At 40.3% G+C, this 22,459-nt stretch overlaps 1 protein-coding gene across 6 annotated transcripts in view; it reads right to left on the reverse strand.

Annotated features, from left to right (window-relative positions):
- STARD13 (StAR related lipid transfer domain containing 13) overlaps positions 1 to 22,459 on the reverse strand; it is a 499,087-nt gene that overhangs the window by 316,881 nt on the left and 159,747 nt on the right. For 5 of the 6 annotated variants that reach the window (XM_075127917.1, XM_075127915.1, XM_048847411.2 and 2 more), the window contains one exon: positions 18,425 to 18,583. In XM_075127917.1, the coding sequence (XP_074984018.1) occupies positions 18,425 to 18,583 (159 nt within the window). The remainder of the gene's footprint in view (positions 1 to 18,424; positions 18,584 to 22,459) is intronic. The other variant, XM_075127911.1, reaches the window with a different exon arrangement.

Genomic DNA, 22,459 nt, shown 5'->3' on the forward strand with positions numbered 1-22,459 from the left:
TTACAGGTATATAGAGGAATCATTTTATTTCCACGGTGAACTGCAGCCACTTCTGGGGTGGACACAGCAACCATTTATCACTGTATAATACAACAACACAAGAGTTTCCAGTCAGTAAATGGAGGGGAAGCAAGAGGAGAAGTAGTGAAGAAGAATACCCTATCCATCTGAAACCATGGGAGACTGTATGAAGATAGAATAGGTAAAATTAGTAAAAGCACTCAAATTCAAAAGTGACCTAAGCCCTAGACCTTTTTAAAAGGTATTTACACATTACTCTGCTCAGCATTGCAAGGCCTAAGTAATTTAGATGGCTAAAGTACCATTTTCAAAGTGACTTACAGTATATCTACACAGGGATAAAAAACCCATGGATGTGGCTGGCCCAGCTCAGCTGACTTGGGTTCATGGTGGGGCTTGGGCTGCAGGGCTAAAAATTGCTGTATAGATGGTCAGGCTCAGTCTCCAGCCCAAACTCTGGGATCCCCCACCCTCGCAGGGTCCCAGAACTCAGGCTCCAGCCCAAGCCTGAACAGCTACACAGCAATTTTTCAGCCCAGAGCCTCAGACCCGCAAGCCCGAGTCAACTGAGCTGGGCTAAGCCAGCCGTGGTTTTTTTAAAATCACTGTGTACATGTACCCTTATGCATCTAGGAGGGTAAGTCTCATTGAAAGTCAATGAGGCTTAGGGCAGGTCTACACTACTGCTTAAATTGACCTAACTTATGTCGCTCAGGGGTGTGAGCACTCCCTCCCTGGAGCACCACAAGTTTCATGCTTCCACACAGGAACTACCTGCCAACATAGCTTCCGCTTCTTGCTGAGGTGGAGTAATTATGCTGAGGGGAGAGTGCTCTCCCATTGGCCTAGCACAGTGGTTCCCATACTGGGGTTCACAAAATGTTACAGGGGGTACTCAGGGAAAAATTCCCTAATAGTGGACAGAGCTGTCCCTAGGGACCCCAGGCAGTGCGGGGCCAGCAGCCTGGAGCCTTTGGACTTCCAAGAGCTAAGCAGATCAAGCAAGTATGTCTATCACACTGAGAGTAACAGCCGTGTTAGTCTGTATTTGCAAAAAGAAAAGGGAGTACTTGTAGCACCTTAGAGACTAACCAATTTATTTGAGCATAAGCTTTCGTGAGCTACAGCTCACTTCATCGGATGCATACTGTGGAAAGTGTAGAAGATCTTTTTATACACACAAAGCATGAAAAAACACCTCCTCCCACCCCACTCTCCTGCTGGTAATAGCTTATCTAAAGTGATCACTCTCCTTACAATGTGTATGATAATCAAGTTGGGCCGTTTCCAGCACAAATCCAGGGTTTAACAAGAACGTCTGAGGGCGGCGTGGTGGGGGCTTAGGAAAAAACAAGGGGAAATAGGTTACTTTGCATAATGACTTAGCCACTCCCAGTCTCTATTCAAGCCTAAGTTAATTGTATCCAATTTGCAAATGAATTCCAATTCAACAGTCTCTTGCTGGAGTCTGGATTTGAAGTTTTTTTGTTGTGATATCGCAACTTTCATGTCTGTAATCGCGTGACCAGAGAGATTGAAGTGTTCTCCGACTGGTTTATGAATGTATTAATTCTTGACATCTGATTTGTGTCCATTTATTCTTTTACGTAGAGACTGTCCAGTTTGACCAATGTACATGGCAGAGGGGCATTGCTGGCACATGATGGCATATATCACATTGGTGGATGTGCAGGTGAACGAGCCTCTGATAGTGTGGCTGATGTTATTAGGCCCTGTGTCCCCTGAATAGATATGTGGGCACAGTTGGCAACGGGCTTTGTTGCAAGGATAGGTTCCTGGGTTAGTGGTTCTGTTGTGTGGTATGTGGTTGCTGGTGAGTATTTGCTTCAGGTTGGGGGGCTGTCTGTAGGCAAGGACTGGCCTGTCTCCCAAGATTTGTGAGAGTGTTGGGTCATCCTTCAGGATAGGTTGTAGATCCTTAATAATGCGTTGGAGGGGTTTTAGTTGGGGGCTGAAGGTGACGGCTAGTGGCGTTCTGTTATTTTCTTTGTTAGGCCTGTCCTGTAGTAGATGACTTCTGGGAACTCTTCTGGCTCTATCAATCTGTTTCTTCACTTCCGCAGGTGGGTACTGTAGTTGTAAGCATGCTTGATAGAGATCTTGTAGGTGTTTGTCTCTGTCTGAGGGGTTGGAGGAAATGTGGTTGTATCGCAGAGCTTGGCTGTAGACAGTGGATCGTGTGGTGTGGTCAGGGTGAAAACTGGAGGCATGTAGGTAGGAATAGCGGTCAGTAGGTTTCCGGTATAGGGTGGTGTTTATGTGACCATCGTTTATTAGCACTGTAGTGTCCAGAAAGTGGATCTCTTGTGTGGACTGGACCAGGCTGAGGTTGATGGTGGGATGGAAATTGTTGAAATCATGGTGGAATTCCTCAAGGGCTTCTCTTCCATGGGTCCAGATGATGAAGAGAAACTGTTGAATTGGAATTCATTTGCAAATTGGATACAATTAACTTAGGCTTGAATAGAGACTGGGAGTGGCTAAGTCATTATGCAAGGTAACCTATTTCCCCTTGTTTTTTTCCTAACTCCACCCCCCCCTCCTCAGACGTTCTTGTTAAACCCTGGCTTTGTGCTGGAAATGGCCCACCTTGATTATCATACACATTGTAAGGAGAGTGGTCACTTTAGATAAGCTATTACCAGTAGGAGAGTGGGGTGGGAGGAGGTGTTTTTTCATGCTTTGTGTGTATAAAAAGATCTTCTACACTTTCCATAGTATGCATCCGATGAAGTGAGCTGTAGCTCACGAAAGCTCATGCTCAAATAAATTGGTTAGTCTCTAAGGTGCCCCAAGTACTCCTTTTCTTATCACACTGAGGTGATTTAAACTTCAAGATTCCTTATAAGAATGGAAAGGGAGGTGGATATTTTTTGCTGTTTTTAAAATTATTATGAACAACAAATTTAAGCTTTGTTGTAACGTGCGCAGTTTGCCTGGACTGGTCAAGATCTCAGTGCTTGTGTAGGAGGAACTCTGAGTTGGCTTCTTAAATACCTTCATGCTGTTTCACATCTGATACTCCTTGAAACATAGGAGCCCTTATTAAGGGGCTTATTCAAAGTGATACAAGCTACGAAAGTGAGATCTTGGAAGAGTGTTGCCATTTTCATAACGTAATACAAATACTGTAATAATAATAGTGTGTAATAAGCATGTCATAAAAACAAATTTTATATTTCCAATATCACTGCTTTTACAATGTATACTCAGGTAAAGGAGAAAATCCCAAGAAATATTCATTTTTAGGAAGTGGTTTGCGAGACTTGACATTTTAGTGAAAGGGGTTCACAGCCTGTTAGAGTTTGAGAACCACTGGCCTAGCACATCTTCACCAGACACACTACAGCAACGCAGCTGTATCAGTGCAGCTGTGACGATGCAGCGCTCGAGTATAGACTTGCCCATAGGCTCTGAAGTGCCTGAATCACCTCTGAAAATGGGATTTCACTGTTTCAGAACAATGCCTAAATACCTTTAAAAATCTGGGCCTGAGTCTCTGTAAAGCAGGTGTTGATTAACATCCTGCTCTTTTAAAAAGCCATGGGATATTACCTCAAGTGTTCAAGACCTCAGTTTTGAGTCTCATGTACTGTACTAGATGTATCAAAGATATTTTCCACTCTTTTCTAGAATCCCAGAATTGCCAGAAATTGATGTTCTTTCTAAATAGTTTAGTTTTTGTTTGTTCTGCATCCAAATGAAGATAAAAAATATCTTATTGGGGGAAAATAAATCAATAAAAGCAGAGATCTAGGAAAGCTTTTTAGGGTAAACTAAAAGAATAACCCAAACCTGTGGGTATTTACCAGTCATCAGAACTCATGGTTTGGGGAGTGTCAGAGATTTTAAAGCTAGTGTAGTTTGGAAAAACAAGTATGTTACTGTAGAACATGGAAGTGTAAGAGATCCAGCTACTAGAGCTGATATACAACCTGCCCTAAGTACCCAGGTGTGCTGATGTTTCATAATACAAACATCCATGCTATTTTGAAATGTACTGTGTGAGGATTCTTTTGTTTTAAATAGCTATTTATTGTAAAGGTGACAGAAGCTTAGCAAAGTATCATTTAACACAACAACTAATAAAAGAAGAGCTGTGTCACAATTTCTATTTCTGGAAATGGCTTTCAACTGACTTTGCTATTCTTAAATGTTTTATACCAAAAGATTTTTTAGGCACAGGGTTTTTCATAAGCACAGATTAAAAATAGATATCTGCCCTTGAGCCTTAAGCCAATATAAAATATTTACAAGGATAGCATGGCAACAAGTGTGCTTCAGTTGGTGTAAGAATTTGGAATTCTCCTGATAAGTTGAGGCTCTGAGAAGTGTTATGACACTATTTATACCAAGTGTTATAAGGCAAATTCTTACTCTAAGGTATATGCATCCAAACAAAATTCAACCTACTATAAATTCTCAAGCAGAGACGAATAAAAATCCTTTTATTTCACTTGTCAGCAGATTCTTTGTTACTGTTCTGCTCTACTTAATTTTCTTAAATACCATATGGAATACACGGAAATAAATCATTTTCCACTGTGGGTAAGCTGAATCCATGTCTTTAAAATTCGTTGAACTTAAAATGAAATCACACCATATCCCAAAGAAAAAACATATCTGTAAAACAAAGGAATACTACTGTGATATTTTAAAAAAATGCTTACTTTAAAGTCTAAATGTATTTTTTTTAAGCTCTGTACTGTAGTTCTGTTTTCTCTGCCTTGGTCTACTATTTAAGGCCCCTTTTGTGCTTTTAAGCCAAAGATCCTGATAACAGGGTGAAAACATACCACGTCCTGCCCCCTTGAAGCATAGCATCTCTCCTCCCTGCGCCAACTCAGCCAGTGGAATAGGGAAAAATGAGGACATGGCCTACTTCTTCGTTTAAGGTTTCTAGGGCTGCTGGCCATGCTAGATTCCACAGGGCCTTGTGCCCTAAAGGTCGTGATCCAAGTCCCCCTGAAATCATTGGAAAGCTTGCACAACACAATGACTGGAATTGTGGCTTTCCCATGAGCAGCATCTTCTTGTAGCCTGTCACCACATTGCACACCCACGGGTGATACTAGTCACAATCTACCCCGCATTTCCACAGTGAGCAAATTGTGTGCATGTGCACATTGTGTGTATGTGTGATAAAGGGGTGGTTCTATTTTATATGACCAAAGGGAATAATTTAGCACTTTTATAAAGTCACTGGACACATATGAAGAGCAAGCAACTAGTAACTGACAGATTAAGTATCCTCATGCTAACTAGGGTTGCCAGGCATCCAATTTTCAACCAGAACGCTTGGTCAAAAAGGCATCCAGGTGGCTGCTGACCAGGCTGTTAAAAGTCTGGTCAGCGGCGCAGCAGGGCTAAGGCAGGCTCCCTGCCTGCCCTGGCTCCACGCAACTCCTGGAAGCAGCTAGCATGTCCCTGTGGCCCCTAGGCACAGTGGCAGCCAGGGAATCTCCGCACGCTGCCCCCGCAGCTCCCATTGGCCAGAAACTGTGGCCAGTGGGTACTGTGGGGGCAGCGCCTGTGGGCACAGGCAGCACTGCACCATGCAGAGCTGCCTGGCCATGCCTCCGCCTAGGGATCGGACATGCCGGCTGCTTCCAGGAGCGGCACGGAGCCAGGTCAGGCAGGGAGCCTGCCTTAGCCCCACTGTGTCGCCGACCGGGAGCTACCTGAGGTAAGCGCCACCCAGCTATACCCCGCACTCCGAAGCCCCTGCCCCAGGTCGGAATCCCCTCCTGCACCCTAAGTCCCTCCCAGATCCTGCACCTTTAATCCCACCCCCTGTCCCAGGTCAGAATCCCTTCCTGCACCCTAACTCCCTCCCAGACCCTACACCCTCTCCCACCTCCAACCCGCTACTCCAGCCCTGAGCCCCCTCCCAAACTCCCTCCCGGAGCCCGCACTCCCTCCTGCAACACAACCCCCTGCCCCAGCCCCATCCCATCCCCAAACTCCCTCCCGGAGCCCGAATCCCCTCCTACACCCCAACTCCCCGCCCCGAGCCCCCTCTCTCACTCCAAACCCCTTGGCCCCAGACCCACCCCAGAGCTTGCACCTCCCGCTGGAGCCCTCACTCCCTCCCGCACCCCAACCTCCAGCCTAGTGAAAGAGTGAGTGTGAGAGAGAGCGAGCAAGCGACGGAGAGAAGTAGGGCTGGAGTGGGGGTGTGGCCTCAGAGAAGGGGGCTGGGTAAGGGTGTTCAGTTTTGTGCAATTAGAAAGTTGGCAACCTTAACTGTATAATAAAGTGTGGCAGTACTGAATGCACAGAAAGTGAAAAGCTGTATAACTAAAAATATATAGATCCCAGTAGCCTCATTTTGGGAGGTGCCACTTTGTTTGGTTTCTCAAGAGGAAAGGAAAAAGAAAAAGGAAAGAACAAGCAGTTCTGACAGATCACCTGAATGCTTTGTGCAGCAGGATTTGCTTCACAGTAGCTTCCTTAAAACAGGAAATGGCATTACAAAGAATTAAACACATTTGGTACTTTGTATATTCTGAACTAATGGCAAAGGAGTGCAGTAAGCAGCACTGCTGCTATGGGCCATTGCAAGAAGGAGTCCTTCAAAAAGAAGGGAGGGATGATCATGTGTTTAAGGGTCAGACATAGGTGCTGGAACTAGTGGTGCCCTGAAGTGGTTATATACAGGATTTGCAGTTTGGTTCCATGGCTCTCAGCACCCCCACTATATTGTTCCAGCACCCCTGGGCTCAGAACTAAAAGGTCAAGAGACCTAAGTTCTATTCTCAGCACTGCCATAGCTTTCCTGTGCGAGCCTGGACAGTAATTTACACTCTGTGCTTTTCCTTGCCCACATGGGCCAGATTTACTCCATTGGTTTCTTTGATCAGGAAGGAAAAAGTACCAGGGTTGACTGATGTAATTATGATTTAAATCAGAAAGAACAAAATCTTGATTTAAATCAGTTTTAATCATGCATTTGAATTTGTAATTTTATTACTTTCTGAAAGAAAAGTTGATTCTCGTTGATTGGTAACCATTCAAACATACTGATTTACAACTCAATATAGTCTTTACACTAAATGTGGTACTTCTTTTTGTTAACCAGGACAATACACAGGATCTGTACACATCTATTTCCAGCTCAAGACTGAAATAAATGGTGGAAACTAGGGTCTGCCCTACGTACCTGAGGGTGAGGGAGGAGAAAGAAATACATTTATTCATATTCTTAATTTTTACATTTTATATTATGTTTGAAAATGGTGAATTATGCATTTCTTATTTACTAGATTATTTTTTTACTTGTGATTTGTGTCAAGTTCTATTTGGAAGGAAATTGGAGTTCAATGAAAATGTGCAAATGCTTATGTGTAGGATCATAAGAAAAAGTTTATCAAAACATGCTTTGCATTTAAAACTAACTGATTTATTAACAGAGGGAGTATTATCTGTAGTTAGTGAATTGCAGAGATCGTTTCTGGCCACCATGTCCTTCACAGTTTTAGAACTAGTAGATCTCATCCACTCACACCTAGTTTTTATTCATGGATTGGAGGAAGAAAACAAGCTTTCCTCCTTGTGCCTACTCCCAATTTTTTTTTTTAAACTTTGAGTGAAGTAGTCATTGAATTGTACAAGTTGAATAGACTGAAATGAAGAAAACATTCTCTCGGCACCTGCAGTAGAGGAGACTGCTGTCAAAAGCTGGTTTAACACTTCAGCAAACTCTGGATCCAGGTGCTCAGCTGGTGACTTTCACCAGATCAGTGGGTCTTTCTTTCTTTAAAACTTTGGCAGTAAATATGTACGGCTAATATTAATTGTTTTATTTCATTTAAATTATTTTAACAGATTATAGTGTGTTTAGGCTTTAACATTTAGGGTTAAAATTTTAAATAAGTTTATTCTTAAAAACAAAAGTGTGTAATTTAAAAAAAAATATCTAATTTTTAAAAAAATTTTACCCATCCTAAAAAATATTGCAACCACGCTCCTTGCAGATAACCCCCTCTTCTGCAAGCACACAGTGGGTGAGATGCGAAATGCCAGTTTTTTGTCCATTGTGGTGAATACAGCCCGGTATTACAAACATACTAACAGGGATATTTTGAATCTAAATCCATTAATATTTTTTAAAGTGCTTGCAGATCTTTGCATGGATGGTACTATACAAATGCCAAATTATTATTAGTTTCTGTAGTTTCAAAAGTTCTGACACTTGCTTCTCTACAATGCAAACCGCCCCCCCCCCCGCAACCCACACACCAACCACACACCATACAACCAGGCTCAGTTTGACAAAATTTTCATTTAAGAGGAAGCAATGCACAAAATACATTGTAATCCCCCGTCCTCTTCTATCCAAAATGACTTTTAAGCCCTGAAAGATTCACAGCCTGGTTAATCTAGAACATTTGTTTTCTCTAAACACTACTTTAAACTTCTTCAAAATACTGTACAGGGTTGCCATACAATGCATACTATTTGCTTCCACATTATGTCTCAGATGTCCCTAAGGTGCAGAATTTATGTTAACATTTGATGCCACTAAAACATTCCAGAGCTAGGGAAACATTTAATCATTTATGTTTTAGTGCAACAACTGACCAAAGGGAAAATACGGTAAACAGTTCTATAATATTATAGACTGTGAATGGCTAGCCAACTATAAAAGCAGTTTCTCTTCCCTTGGTGTTCACACCTCAACTGCTAGAAAAGGGCCTCATCCTCCCTGATTCAGCTAACCTCATTATCCCTAGCCTGATTCTTGCTTGCATATTTATACCTGCCTCTGGAAATTTCCACTAAATGCATCCGACGAAGTGGGTATTCACCCACAACAGCTCATGCTCCAATACGTCTGTTAGTCTATAAGGTGCCACAGGACTCTTTGCCGCTTTTACAGATCTAGACTAACACGGCTACCCCTCTGAAGCTATAATATTATGTTAAGAGTTGAAAATACGATTCAAGTTAAGAAAAATATTTTAATTTACTGTTTAGAGTGATTTCATTGCCAGAAAGATAGTTCTAAAATCTACAAAGGGTATAAATATATCCTATCAAGAACTCAAAAAAAATACACAAATATCTTAGTTGCTGTTAGGTTTTAAAACTGCAAAAAAAAAAAAAAATTCATCTGGATTTTTTAAATCAAATTTAAGGCAAAAAAACCCCTTTAAATAGGCAATTTAAGTTTACTCTATGATTGGTTGAAGATCTCAGGTAATAATGTCAAAAAACAGCTTATAGTTTGTACAAGACCTTGTATCTCAAAACACTCAACACACTGTATATAAAGAATCATTTTACCCATTATGGAAATGCAATCATTTCTGAGATCAAAGCACAACCACCATGGGACAGCATTTTTAGAACAAGATATAAAGAATAACTTAACTGAAGCTATAGGGAGAATTATAGGTAGGCAGATTATTGGAGCTGAAATTTGGCAAGGGACCTAGTGTTAACTACTCTGAAATGTAAATCAAGGCCAACTCTTAAAAATTAAAGATCAATGCCTTGATTTCACATCTCATCCAGAAGTAAGCACTTCAAGCTGTACAGAGTTGCTTAATATTTTTCTGGGACATTGGTTCACCACTGATTCAGAGGGAAGAGTGCCACCTACTGAGTTATCAATTATACTTCCTGTAACTTGCGGGTGGTTTTCAGCCCAACTATCCATTCTTAAAGCTGCTCCTCTCACAGATTTTATGAGCTCACAGAGGCAGAGCTACAGATACCAATGTACTTGCAATCAATAAACCTTATCCGCTGTATCTATACAGAATGCAACATAAACAAATAAAAGGGTGATTGACTATCATCACTTACAGGAGTGTAAAACTGGCACAACATCTGAATCAGGCCTCAGATCTCAGGGATATCTCTGTCCACGAATAACTGTTTTGCTGAATTTCATGTTTACATAAACAATTAAGATATCAAGCCATATTATTCAACCTTTGCATAAGCAGGTGCAACCACACTGATTAAATTTGGTCAACCAACAACAAACAAGTTACATTTCTTAGGACATTAACGGGATAAGCTAATGACACACAGGATGTTAGAGTCCACAATGCTATTTGCCATTAATGGGGAATTTGCAGCTACTACAGCCATAAACATGGAGAAGCTGAGAATATACCCATAAATTTGACCACCATCTCTTAAGAGAAAAAAAAACCAAAACCAAAAAACCAGGGTTCTCTAGTTTTGTGCCAGCCTGGTTATTTTAAGCCCTTCTCTGTTCTTCCTCTCTGATTCAACATCAGTGTTGTATTTACTGGTCTTAAAAAAAGACTTCACTTCCGTCTATATACACTGAACAAAAAGTGATTTTTTTTAAATGAAAGAAGGTTACACAGAAAACATCTAACAGCACAGTTTGCTCGACTCATCCTAAATGCCATGTATGGGATGCTGAGCTCCACATTACACCTAGTGGTTGAATGTTGACCTTTCCACCCAGAATCTACATTCCACTTCTGCTATTTTACAGTCCCAGTTACCTACAACAAACAGTGAATATGTCCACACGTGAAAAAAAGAAAAAAACAACAAAAACACAACAACAAGGCAGTGAGTCTCAGAGCTCAGGTCTACAGACTTGGGCTCATACTAAAAATAGCCATGTAGAAGTTCGCACTTGGGCTGGAGATTGGGCTCTGAAATGCAAGGAGGGAGATGGGTACTCCAGCTACTGGAGAAGAGTAAGGTAAGTCGACCAGAGAGCATCTCCCACTGACGCAGCACGGTGAAGACACGGGAATAAGTCAACCTAAGCTACGTTGACTCCAGCTACGCTGTTCATGTAGCTGGAGTAGCATAATTTAGGTTGACTTACCCCGGTAGTGAAGACAAGCCTTAAGAGGTAACTGGGGTAATTAAAATGTGCATAGTCATTTCAAATTAGGATTTCATAGTAATTTCTGCTCTTCACCTCTGAGGTTCCAGGTGGCACTTGCTTTTTCTTTTGTATGCGTGTCAATAATTCATTGAAAGTGCACAGAAGTGTGTACAACTATACAATTGTGTATACAGGTAACCCACTGTGTGTATTACGCCACCCTTTTCTGTGCCTAGTGGACAGAGGATGTGATTCGGTTACAGCCCCTAGCTACAGAGCTTGCTCTTTTGCTTAAGCTGTTGGAGACACTCGCATATTTAAGTCTGGAAGTGCCTAGTTCAAACCCTGGTGTGCTGGCCAAGATGACAGCCATCAGAGACAATTTTGATGCTCTAGTTCAAAGGCTAGTTTGTGGCCTCTTTAACAATTTGAACCAGTATGTCCTTCAGTTCAGTAGGCTTGGGCTTCTGTAGTTACCAGATACTTTTTGCTGTATATGAGATGGTTAATCACTGTAACACTGAAATTGCTGATGTAAAGAAGTTTACAATTGTGACATTTGGTTGCTTCAAACAAATGTAAGCTTCGACCAGGCATGGTCCACAGCATCAAGGGTCAGGTTCAAATGTCTACAGGTTCTTTTTATAATTAACACACACCACCAGCTTGAATGCCCACTCAGAAACATGGGAAAAACTAAGTATCTTCCCTGAGTGCCCCTAAAAGCAATACTTCCCCTCTTGCAAGCACTGAGTCTGAGTCTAAAACAAGGAAATACTTTATTAAGGGACCAGAGAACACATCATCAACTTCGGAAAACACAACAATATATGAACAACAAGTAGTAAAGTACCCATAACAAGAGTATCATTAGTCAGTCTTTTATCTTAATTTGCCACCCAGGGGCATGAACGTTCAATACACAAATATCTCTTTAACACATCACTTCCCCCCCCCCCTTTTTCCACTGCTTCACTTCACTTACAGTTAGGGGTCAGTAGTTAGTGTAGTCCCAGAGTCTAGGAATGTACTCAGCCAGGCCTGTCTTTAGCCCTTATAGGAAATGCTGTCTAATCTTGTCCTTCAGTTCAGTCTCAATAGCCCACCAATTTGGAGTTTGGATACATTTCTAAAGACATCCCTTAAGTGTCACTTGGAGGCTTTCTGAGTAGAAAGCTTATGCAAATGAACTCTGTAGTGATACTTTCCCCAGTTCACCAACAGATGGTGGCAGATAGCTCCTGCCCCCATGGAGTTCTGTTCGCTCTTTCCCCTGGTCATCTACAGTTAGCTCCCTATCCTCTACAGCTTCAGGCTACACGGCTTATACAGAAAGAAAATGTCTAGAGAAATATCCAACTTTGCAATGAGTAATAATGCAAGCTTTGAATACTGGTAGCAATAGTTGATAAATATTGTAGGACACCATATTTTGCTGCAAGATACCATCTATGTGCAGGACTGGATTGTGGCCTTTATGTAGAGCTGAACCTCTGCAAGAGGACACAATCTCTATTAAAAGCTACTCCATGGGCAGTGGGGTGTGCAATCTGCTCTATCCCTTAGTGGAACATTTGCTCCCTCCACTGTGTGCTGGCCTCTCTCTCTGGTCATCTAGTGTGGAGAGTAGTCCCTGCTTGTTCCTTAGGGTGGGGAGCAGGAGCTAGTAGTCCTTATGCTCCCCAGAATTCAGGGAGCATCGGGACTGCTATTAGCAGAGGTCCTGACACAGATGCACAGCTTCTTGTACACCCCAATGTCCTGTGCAGCCCGGCAAGGACCATTGCCACTGTCCCAGATGATTTTGTCTAAACAATCTCTGTACTAACTTTAAAATCTCTCCTTTTTTCTCTTCCTCCAAATAACTATTGTTAAAGACAAAGGACCAACCCTTACTCATGTTGCAGTCCCACTGAAGTCCCATGCAAACAAGGATTACAGGATTGGGCCCCCAAATAGGGACCACTGCAATAAAAATGCATGATGGTTACATTGATGAGGAAATGTCTTTGATTAAACTATATTAACAGATAGAACATTCTCACTCCGTTTTCTCACATTGGGGCAACAAATACATTACAGGGGCAGACCAAAAGTAAATAGAATATCGATAGCTAGTTAGACAGATAAGACACAGAGTGTAGCAATACCTTCCTCCCAGAGGTATGCACACAGGTCATCTTCAGATCCAACTAACAAGGCCAGTGTTTACAGGATCTCTTAGGGCCCAATCTTGTGAGCATCTTCATGTCTCACCAACAGGAGCTGAATGTGCTCAGCACCTCACAGGATATGGCCCATAGTCTATCCTTTATTTGTGGCTGCTACAAAACAGCTGAGAATTGCCTTTGTCACCCAGTCAAAAACCAGATGTGCTGAATCTAAAGAAACACGAGTTCAGCTGCTTATGTATAGTGCCTGAATAAACGAAAAGGGAAATAAATTTCTTCCTTTGCTCACTTGATTGAGTACAGTATATAGTCATCTGTCAGGGAAATGAAGTTATTTATCTTATTTATTTGCATATATACACAATATTATCTATCAGTACCATTCCTGTTTACCTCTTGCTCTGGATTTATAAAAGAAATTAGTCTAACAACTTACACCCCAAGTCTGTTGATACGGAGTCTGTAAATTGCCTTTGAAAATTAACAATGTATTTCTAAGACTGAGTGCAGTAAGCCTGAAATGTAGCATAGCAACTTTAATGCGTCTATCATTTACAGTACCTGACATAATATTCTTGTGAAAAAAACAATGTCATGAAAAATCCATCTATAAAAACTGTATAAAACACACACTTTATTTACTTGGAACTGACAGTTATTCAAGATTCTAACTAATCATGAAACCACATGATCTTTTCAGTACAGAGGGAATCTAAAATTACCACTCCGAAAACACAGAGAGAGAGCTCTTTACCAGTACAAACAGACTCAAGAGACAGAAAAGACCTCTTAGGTCATCCAGTGTCTCTCGCTACCAGAGATGGCATTGTTCCCTGCACTACACTTACTGACGTTTTGTCCAATCCAGTTTTAAAAGTGCCAAAATCATGTAATGTCCCTTTGGATTCACTTCCTGGTCACTCAACTTTGGCCTGTTTGGAAAGACTGAAAAACTTGCAGGGAGCAACTTTCCTATACAGAACGTTTCATTTTATTAATTAAAATAATGACAAACTTGAAGCAAAACAACTTCTGCTTAACGCCAATAAAAATGAAACCCTGAAGCCTGAGGAGTGGAGTTCAGAGCTTGAGTTCCAACCTGAGTTGCAACTTCAAAACCCTGTCTATACTGCTATTTTTAGAGTGCCAGCATGAGCCCCGCTAGCCCAAGTTTGCTGACCTGGGCTGAAAGGTTTGCTGCCGTGGGCTGTGCAGACACACCCTAACTATCCTCAATCACTCGTAGGCCATGTCTACACAACAGACTTCTGCCATCAGAGCTATGTTCATCAGGGGTGTGAAGAGGGGTAATCCCTGACCAATGGGCCGGTCTCAGCAAAAAACCCCTAAAGTAAACACCGTTTTTCTGACAAAGCTGTGCTTTCATCAGCATAGCTTGTTTTGCTCAAAGGTTGGGGGAGGGGGAGGCGCGGAGGGGTGCAACATGCTGGAATAAGCTAGGTCAGTGAAAGTGTAGTTTTGCCAGCATAAGCCACATCCACCCTAGGAGCGCTTTGCTGGTATAATATACCACTATAGCTATATTTCCAAGTATTCCTATCATAGACCTGGCCTAAATGACATTTCCTATGCCAGAATAGCTGTAGAACATTAAATGCAATGTGCTCTGTTTCGTAGAGAAAATTGTGCATGAAGGAACAGAAAGAACGCAGATGCTGAATGTGTGGCGACAAGTGAACAGAGAGAGAATGGGCTTGATCCTGCAGTCCTTAATCCTGCAAAAATCTCACTGAGTGCAACAAGATTTTTGCAGAAGCAATGCAGGCTTTCCTTCCCCCAGCTGAGGGTTCAACCTCCTCCCCATAGTAAAATGGAAATAATACTTACCTACCTCATAGAAATGTGGTGAGAATCAACTGAGTATTAATAAGCATTTTGAGATCCTCAGATTCTGGTAGAAGGATTTATTTAAATAAATCACCACATATTAATTCTCATTTTATATGTTTAACTTCGCAAATATTGTGCTGGCCAATAAGGGACCTGTAACACACACTGACCAGTGGGTTACAATATCATTAGTTATACGTATCTAAACAATGGTAGATAACATCAGCCATCTCTACACTCAGCGGCGGATTAATGATTTTGCCACCCCTAGGCCCAGAAATAATTGCCACCCCCCACCCCGCCTCCACTCCGTCGCCTCGCTTGAGTGCGCCGCCAGGTCCTGCTTCTCCCCGCTGCCTGCCAGTGCTTGTGCGCCAAACAGGTTCGTGAAGGAGGGAGAAAAGGGGGGGAAATGTGGCGCGCTCAGGAGAGGAGGCGGGGATTTGGGGAAGGGGTGGAGTTGGGGTGGGGCCGGGGGCAGAGGGCGTAAACCGGCACTGGGGAAAGCAGCCTCTGGCTACTACTATAAATTTGCCGCCCCTTGAAATTTGTCAGCCTAGGCGTTAATATGTCGCTGTCTACACTCCTTGTGGACATCTCTAAAACACCAATTTTTTTTTAAAACATCATCTAACTAACGTCTTCCAGAGAAACAATTAATAGTGATATTTGCTATAGAAAAAAAAGAGCAGAAAGTCTTTCAGCACAGTACATTGCAAGAAACCATTTTTGTTTTCCTTTTTCTGAACCAGGTGGTTAAGGAAATCCAAGCACTGGCCTAACGTTAGAATAGTGATAACTGTGATACTGTATCTAAGTGCTAGCATTACAGCTAAAGGAAACTAACTGGTCGCAGCATTCATAACCTTGTTTTCTTACTGGTCACACTGTGTGCTACACACACCGCAGTTGTGTTATCTACAGAAGTAAGCGAAGCACTGAGTGCCTCACAACTAGTATTTCCCATATTAGTTTATACATTGGAACTGGAGGAGAAAAATTAACATGATGAAACTTTCAGTTAAGTCTTCTATTGTACTTGTGTCTAGGATATGTCTCATTAAAACAACTATTATGCTCTCTTTTCTAGGACAAGCCCTCTCATAGCCAGGGAAACGTTCTGTTCAATAGTATTTCATCAGAAATGTTGCAATGCATTTATGTTCCTCCTTTAAAAATATCTAAACAATATAGTTCCTGAACTGTTAATTTTCCACAGCCACTTATTCTTTTTTATAGTTCTTAAACAGTCAGTGAACTTTGTAGTCATGAAAATGAGGGGCTAACAGCACTAGCTTGTGTCAGGTATTGTACAAGAACGCCCTTGCAGAGCTCTGCCAATACATTTCATTCCTGACTTGCAATTTCCAACATCGGTCTCTTGAGCTGCACTTGCTAAATCAAGACAAAATTATTTCAGGTTTGGGGCAGTGTAGGGGATTTGTGTGGGACTATATAGGGAGAAGGCTGAGAAAGCTAAACTCTTTTTGACTCATTCCAAGATTTGAACTCCGATCTTGAGAGATAATAGACTCGTGCACTAAAACATATTTGCTCTGATTTACCATTGCATTATGCCAGTTTTCTGCCTGTGTAACTCCATTCAAATCAGTGGAGTTACGTAGGGTTAAAACTGGAGAAATACATTGACAAACCAGGCCCATTAATCCCTCTTTTTTAATGTAAATAGTTTTGCTATGTCCATTTAAAAATACATTATTTTTATGCCTTTTAACCATAACAGAAAAATGTTTTAGAAACAGCCTTTTAACAGATGTACAGAGTCTCTGAAACTAGAGAGCATTATTTTCATTCTTCCCTCTTGGCCGGAAAAAGGACAACTTGAACTAAAATCTAATTTTGAAAGAAAAAATAAGATGTTTTATCCTCCAGACAAAATTAGCGAAGTCAAATTTCATTATTTATGTCCAAATTACAGCAGTGGCTAGTAGTATTGAATTATTAAAAAGACCACTAGCATTTTGCAGAAATCATGTCGTAAGCTACTATGCAGCAAAACGCTTGGAACTTTGATCAAGTGTTAAAAAAAGTGTACGGTATGGAAGAGTTCTACTTGGACGTTGGGGGATGGATTGTGTCATCTAATAAGTCTTCTCAATTTCTAAACTGTATGATTCTAGGGACTTCATTGTAAACAATGGTAAGTACATTCTAACTTACATTATTGTTATCACTGACACTGTATGTACGTATCACCTGTATCAGTGAAGTTTTCTGAGTTTGGTATTAATTATACCAACATTCCTTGAAGTACAATACTAGGAGGGATTGTAGAGATCAGGAAAGAAGAATAAGATATGTTCACACTTATTCCTTCTCTTCCAGCATCTCCCACCGCAAACACACAGTCACTTGTGGACAAAAACCCAAAATTACTGTAACATCACTTCAAAGTTATATAGATTGTATTGGTAAGGAGGAAACATAAGCAAAGATATTAGTGCTTGCCTGAACATCTGACTTAAAACAATTAAGTGCAATCAAATATCTCATTTTCTCTAGTGGATTCTGAGATCTAATGTAACTTGAGCAAATTAAAGTAGCTGGGCAGCTGCAAAAGAGAGAAGCAGAAAACTATTTAACTAAGACGAGAATCTCTTCTGAAAGTACATTAGTGTATTTCAAACAAACAAGTGGGCTCCAATGTTTCAAACTTCAGTCTGAGTGACAGCGGCAGACCTTCAAGCTGTAATGGAATATAGAATTTACAGAGAACTATGTAACTTCACGCCAGGATAAAAGGGGCATATTATAGTTATCTTTCTTTTAAGACAATATACCTTTACTTGAATCAAAACACCTTAGGCAACGTATCTTACATGCATACATTTTACTTGACATTAGTAGAAAGAGAATGTCTTAACCATTGCAGGCACCAAAGAAATTTACAGAGGACAAATAAAAAGGTTTGCTATTTTGTAACTAGGAGCTTGATCTTAGAATTACTTTCCTTCCATAGATCTACATAAATATCACTATCTACTTAGCTTATTATGGGCCTGTTCCAAAGTCTGTTGAAGTCAATTAGTGTCAATAGGCTTTGGATGAGGGCTTATACCATCTCACAGGCAAAGAAACAAAGTGAAATTAATACTATTGATTAGAAATGGGCCCAGACTAAAACTCTTGATTTGAACAGTCCTGAAATTTGGGGACATTCAGATGTGGATCCAAATTTTGGGCCTGATCTACAACCAGTTAAAGTCAATGGAAAGACTCCCAAGAGACTTCAGGTCTTCTTAAACAGTGAATGAACAAAATAATGCAGATAACATGCTAGTAAAAAATAGTGACGGGACTCAGATTCTTGACCTTGAATACTCTGTCATATTGTATTGGGAACACTTGCCAGTCTTATTGTAAAAGATTTACAGTTGTGATGCATTGAATTTATAGACTGTATTTTTATTTTAAATTAAATACAATGAAGATTTTAATGATAAATAGCAAGTCTTGTGGTAAAGAACTGAAGCCAGAATATGCTGTAATATAAAAAATAGCTACTTACTTCAGTTTTTGGTCGTGCTCCAGTTGACACTGAGCTTGGCAAACCATCTAAATCCTGGTAGCCTGCCCTCTTATTCCCACAGCTTCCCTTTCTCTGATGATCTCTGTGAACAAGGCCTGTCTCCACCTTAACAGGGGACTGTAAGGGGATAAATGAGTCCTTTAATAAAAAAAATAAAAAAATAAAAAGTCTTTTAAAAATGCAAACAAAGACAAAAATACAATTGAGATTGTGTCCATTAAGTTTATATGATGTATAGTATAAGTCAGGCCTGAAAGGTTATTTTTTTTATTTTCATTTTTTGCATCTGTTTATATTAGAAATTCAGGTCTTGTCTACGCTGTTTTTTCTAGAAGCCTCTGTGGAGAACTAGTAGGATTACATATGACATCATAAACACTAAGCAAATGAAACCTGATATTTTGAGAGGGGAAAGTTACGTGGAAAATTGGGGTTTCTTCCCCCCCGCTCCCCCCATCCACTTACTGTAACTCAAGCATCCTACAAACAGTTAAGAGAAAAAGCTCTTTTTGTTAAAGAATCATCATCCATGCCACTTCAAATTAGAGACTAAGAATGCTCCTTATCCACTTCTTTAGATCCTTTGAGGACTAAGAAACCTACCCCAAACCACGACAGGCCAGATTTGACAGTCTTGGCAATTCTGAAGTACAAAAACAGCTTTTAATTCCCAGCTGCCACAGGACATAGCTCCTCTCCCTGCAGAAACTGCATGGACTCCAGAGGCTGTTCATTCACTGTGCCCTTTTAAGTTACCTTCACCTTTTCCACAACAGCCTATTTACAGTACCAACAGCACTTTCTGACCATCTCCCCAGGACCTGAGGGAACACATGTCTGTCTCCCTCCCTTGAGGCCTCCATGTTACTGAGCTCAACTAGCCCTGGTCCCCTTTCTCTCTAGCACTTCCTTCCTTCCTTCCTCTTTATCAGCCCTGGGCTGATAAGCTAATTGGCTCCTTATCCCATCCATCCAGCCAACCTGATTCTCTAATTACCTCCATCAGATTTCTCCAGGGGAACTTAATTAACATCTGAGAGATCAGAGTGCAGGTTCATCTATTCGTTCTCTGCACTCTGTCACAACAGCAAACATTAAAAAAATGTTTCTAGTTGTCTTGTTACAACATACAAGAAAAAAAAATACAAATCTGTCTGGAACAGTAAGGGTTTAAAATAACAAAAGTCAAGAAATGCAACAATTTATGTTCCAACAACAATGTTAACTTAGCCATATCCTACATATCTAGTATCTTCCGTTCCAGTTTTTCTGGTTATGTGTGTGGCTTAATACATTATTGTGTTTGCTGAAAAATGTCTACCTTAAATAATACAAAATGGGCTAATATGAATTGCTATAATCTAAAGATTTCCATTTTCTGATTTATTATTTTAACTCTGAATCTTTGATACTGAAGCAACAACTCTATTTTTGCAATGAAAATAAAGTTATTTGTGTTTATAAATAATTAATATACAATCCACATTTGGTTGATTTTTGAGGATTTTAAAACTGTATGTGAAATAGCATTTTAAATAAAAATATATATGTATTTGTTATAGTTATTCATTAAGGGCTAGATAGAAAGTTTACTTTAATCTTATAAGTAGGGATAACATGTAGCTACACTGCACCAAGAACAAAGTTAGGAGAGAACTGAGTCTTAAAATCAGCTCATTCTCTGGCTCCCCACTGGCTTCAGGGGGCAGTAATCTACTGCTAGTTTATGCCAGTAATGGATTATTTTCTCTGGTACATTTGTGGGGCTGGAGAATGGTGTGCTGTAGGGTTGGAGAAAAGAAAGAAAACAACAGACCAGAATTTAGTGTACAATGCTTTGTCATTTTGAGAGAAGAATTAAGAAAAATATATATTTTGAAGGCAGAGTTTTATTTTATTGAAAATTCTATCTCTGAAATAAAAATCAGACAGTATTATCTATATATTTTTTCTGTTTTTCCTATATCAGTACTATATTCATGACTGATATGAGACTATAAAAACCTCACAGATGAGATTCACAGTTCTCAAATCTGGTGTTTTTTCTACTAAAACACAAGGTATTGGAAGTAACATGGAAACTAGACAAATTGTTTAAGCAGTAGTGGAAGATACTGTGCACAGCAAAACTTCTTTGCTGCTGTTTTGTTATGCACAGTATCTTCCACTAATGTTGTACTTCATGTACAAATATAAGAAATGCTGAAAAATATTTTCCAGGCGGGAAATGTAGATGTTTTAGAGGAGCTTTACTACTAATTGCAGTTTTCCAAAACTTGTGAGCTTTCAGCTGAAAGTTAGACCATTTTTGAGTGGTGGTACTTGCAGCATGTAAAAAATAAAAGGGTCTGAGAGAAATTTTTTCAGCAAAGAATGTGATGCCTGTTGAACTTTTTTCCCTCCTCTCATACTTCTATTGACCAGACTCTGAGTCCTATTCCCTGTGCCATTTCCCCATGTGAAACTGACTAGCAGCAACCTGCAGCTTGTACAGATGCAAAACAGGGCATGGCAAATGAAAAATCTTTAATATTTTATTTTGAAAAATAATTTAAAAATTTTAGAACACAGTTTACATGTAAATCCTCATGTAAATATTGTCAACAATGAAAAATGCTGCTAACCATTTCATCCCCCCATGATCCTACATATAATTAATTAGCAGTGTGTATTGTTTTCTGTACACGGTAAGTAAGTTTTACTCCTCCCACACAAAAATTCGATGTAACAGAGAATTATTCATGAAATAAATTTGTGAGAAAGGAAGACCTAGAGAATCACAGAGTTCTTCAATTAACAGAAAAAAGACACTTCACAAAACAGTGGCCTGATTCAACTACATGATTATATCATGGGCTATACTCCTGAGACAGCATCTGCTGTGCAAAATAAATGTTCTGTCATTTGTTAAAAATTTCCCACATCTTCAAGAGAGCAATCTTCAGACTAACCGCTCCAACAAACATGCTGTTATGTATACAGTACAGTTACCTGCCTCTGAGATCTTGTACTTGTGATTTGCCCCATTAAGTAAAATCAGTTTATTTATGTCTGAATATTTGTAACATCATAGTGGAATTTTCAGGAGCTTTCTCAATCCATCACTAGCTTCAAGCTCTCAGCAGCTGCCCTCCCAGGGATCTGCTGCACACCATCTATCTCTCTCTTTGCTGGTCATCTCCCGCTACGATGACCCACCACCATTCCTTCCACGATAATTTTCTCACCCTCTATGCCTGATGTGACCAACGAACATGATGTTGATTTCAGACACCAGGGTCTGTTTCTCTATACTAATATTTCTAACACAAGCATTTGTCTTTTTTTCAGTCCAGGAGATATGCAAGCATCGTTGTCAGCACCACATCTCACAGGCTTCCATTTTCTTTTGTCAGCACCATTAATTCCCCACGATCCACATGCATAAGTTGTAATATAAAAAATTGAAGTTTTTACCAATCAAATCTTTGTACATTTCAAGATGCCATGGTTTTTCCAAACTTTCATGAGGGAAGCCAAATCATTCCAAGATTTCTGCCAATTTCTTTGGAACAGGCTCTTCGTTGGATATGATCTCAGGTAACTGAATTCATCTATTGCCTCTACTACCTGACCATTAATTGTGATGTCCATTTGCTTCTTGTTTTTGTTAATCGTGTCAACATGCATGCATTTCATTTCTGCCTCATTGAGGGATAGTCCCTAATCCTCACCCCTTTTTACATACTCCAACTTTTGTTGAACTGCATCAGTCGTTGTAGCAAAGAGTGTGACATCACTGGCATAGTTGACATTGGTTAAGAGGTGTCTACCAATAAAAATTTCAGCTCCTACCATTTGTCAAACTTCTAGGTCTTGTCTCATAATATTTTCTGCGTTCATGTGGAAAAGGCTGGGGACAGAAAACACCCTTGTCTCACACACTGCTCCGTGGAAAATCACTTGCTGTCACCTGTGTTGTTGATGATAGAGACTAGTGAAAAGAAAAGGAGTACTTGTGGCACCTTTTCTTTT

This window comes from Caretta caretta, chromosome 1, assembly GCF_965140235.1.
Source record: "Caretta caretta isolate rCarCar2 chromosome 1, rCarCar1.hap1, whole genome shotgun sequence".
Lineage (NCBI taxonomy): Eukaryota > Metazoa > Chordata > Testudines > Cheloniidae > Caretta > Caretta caretta.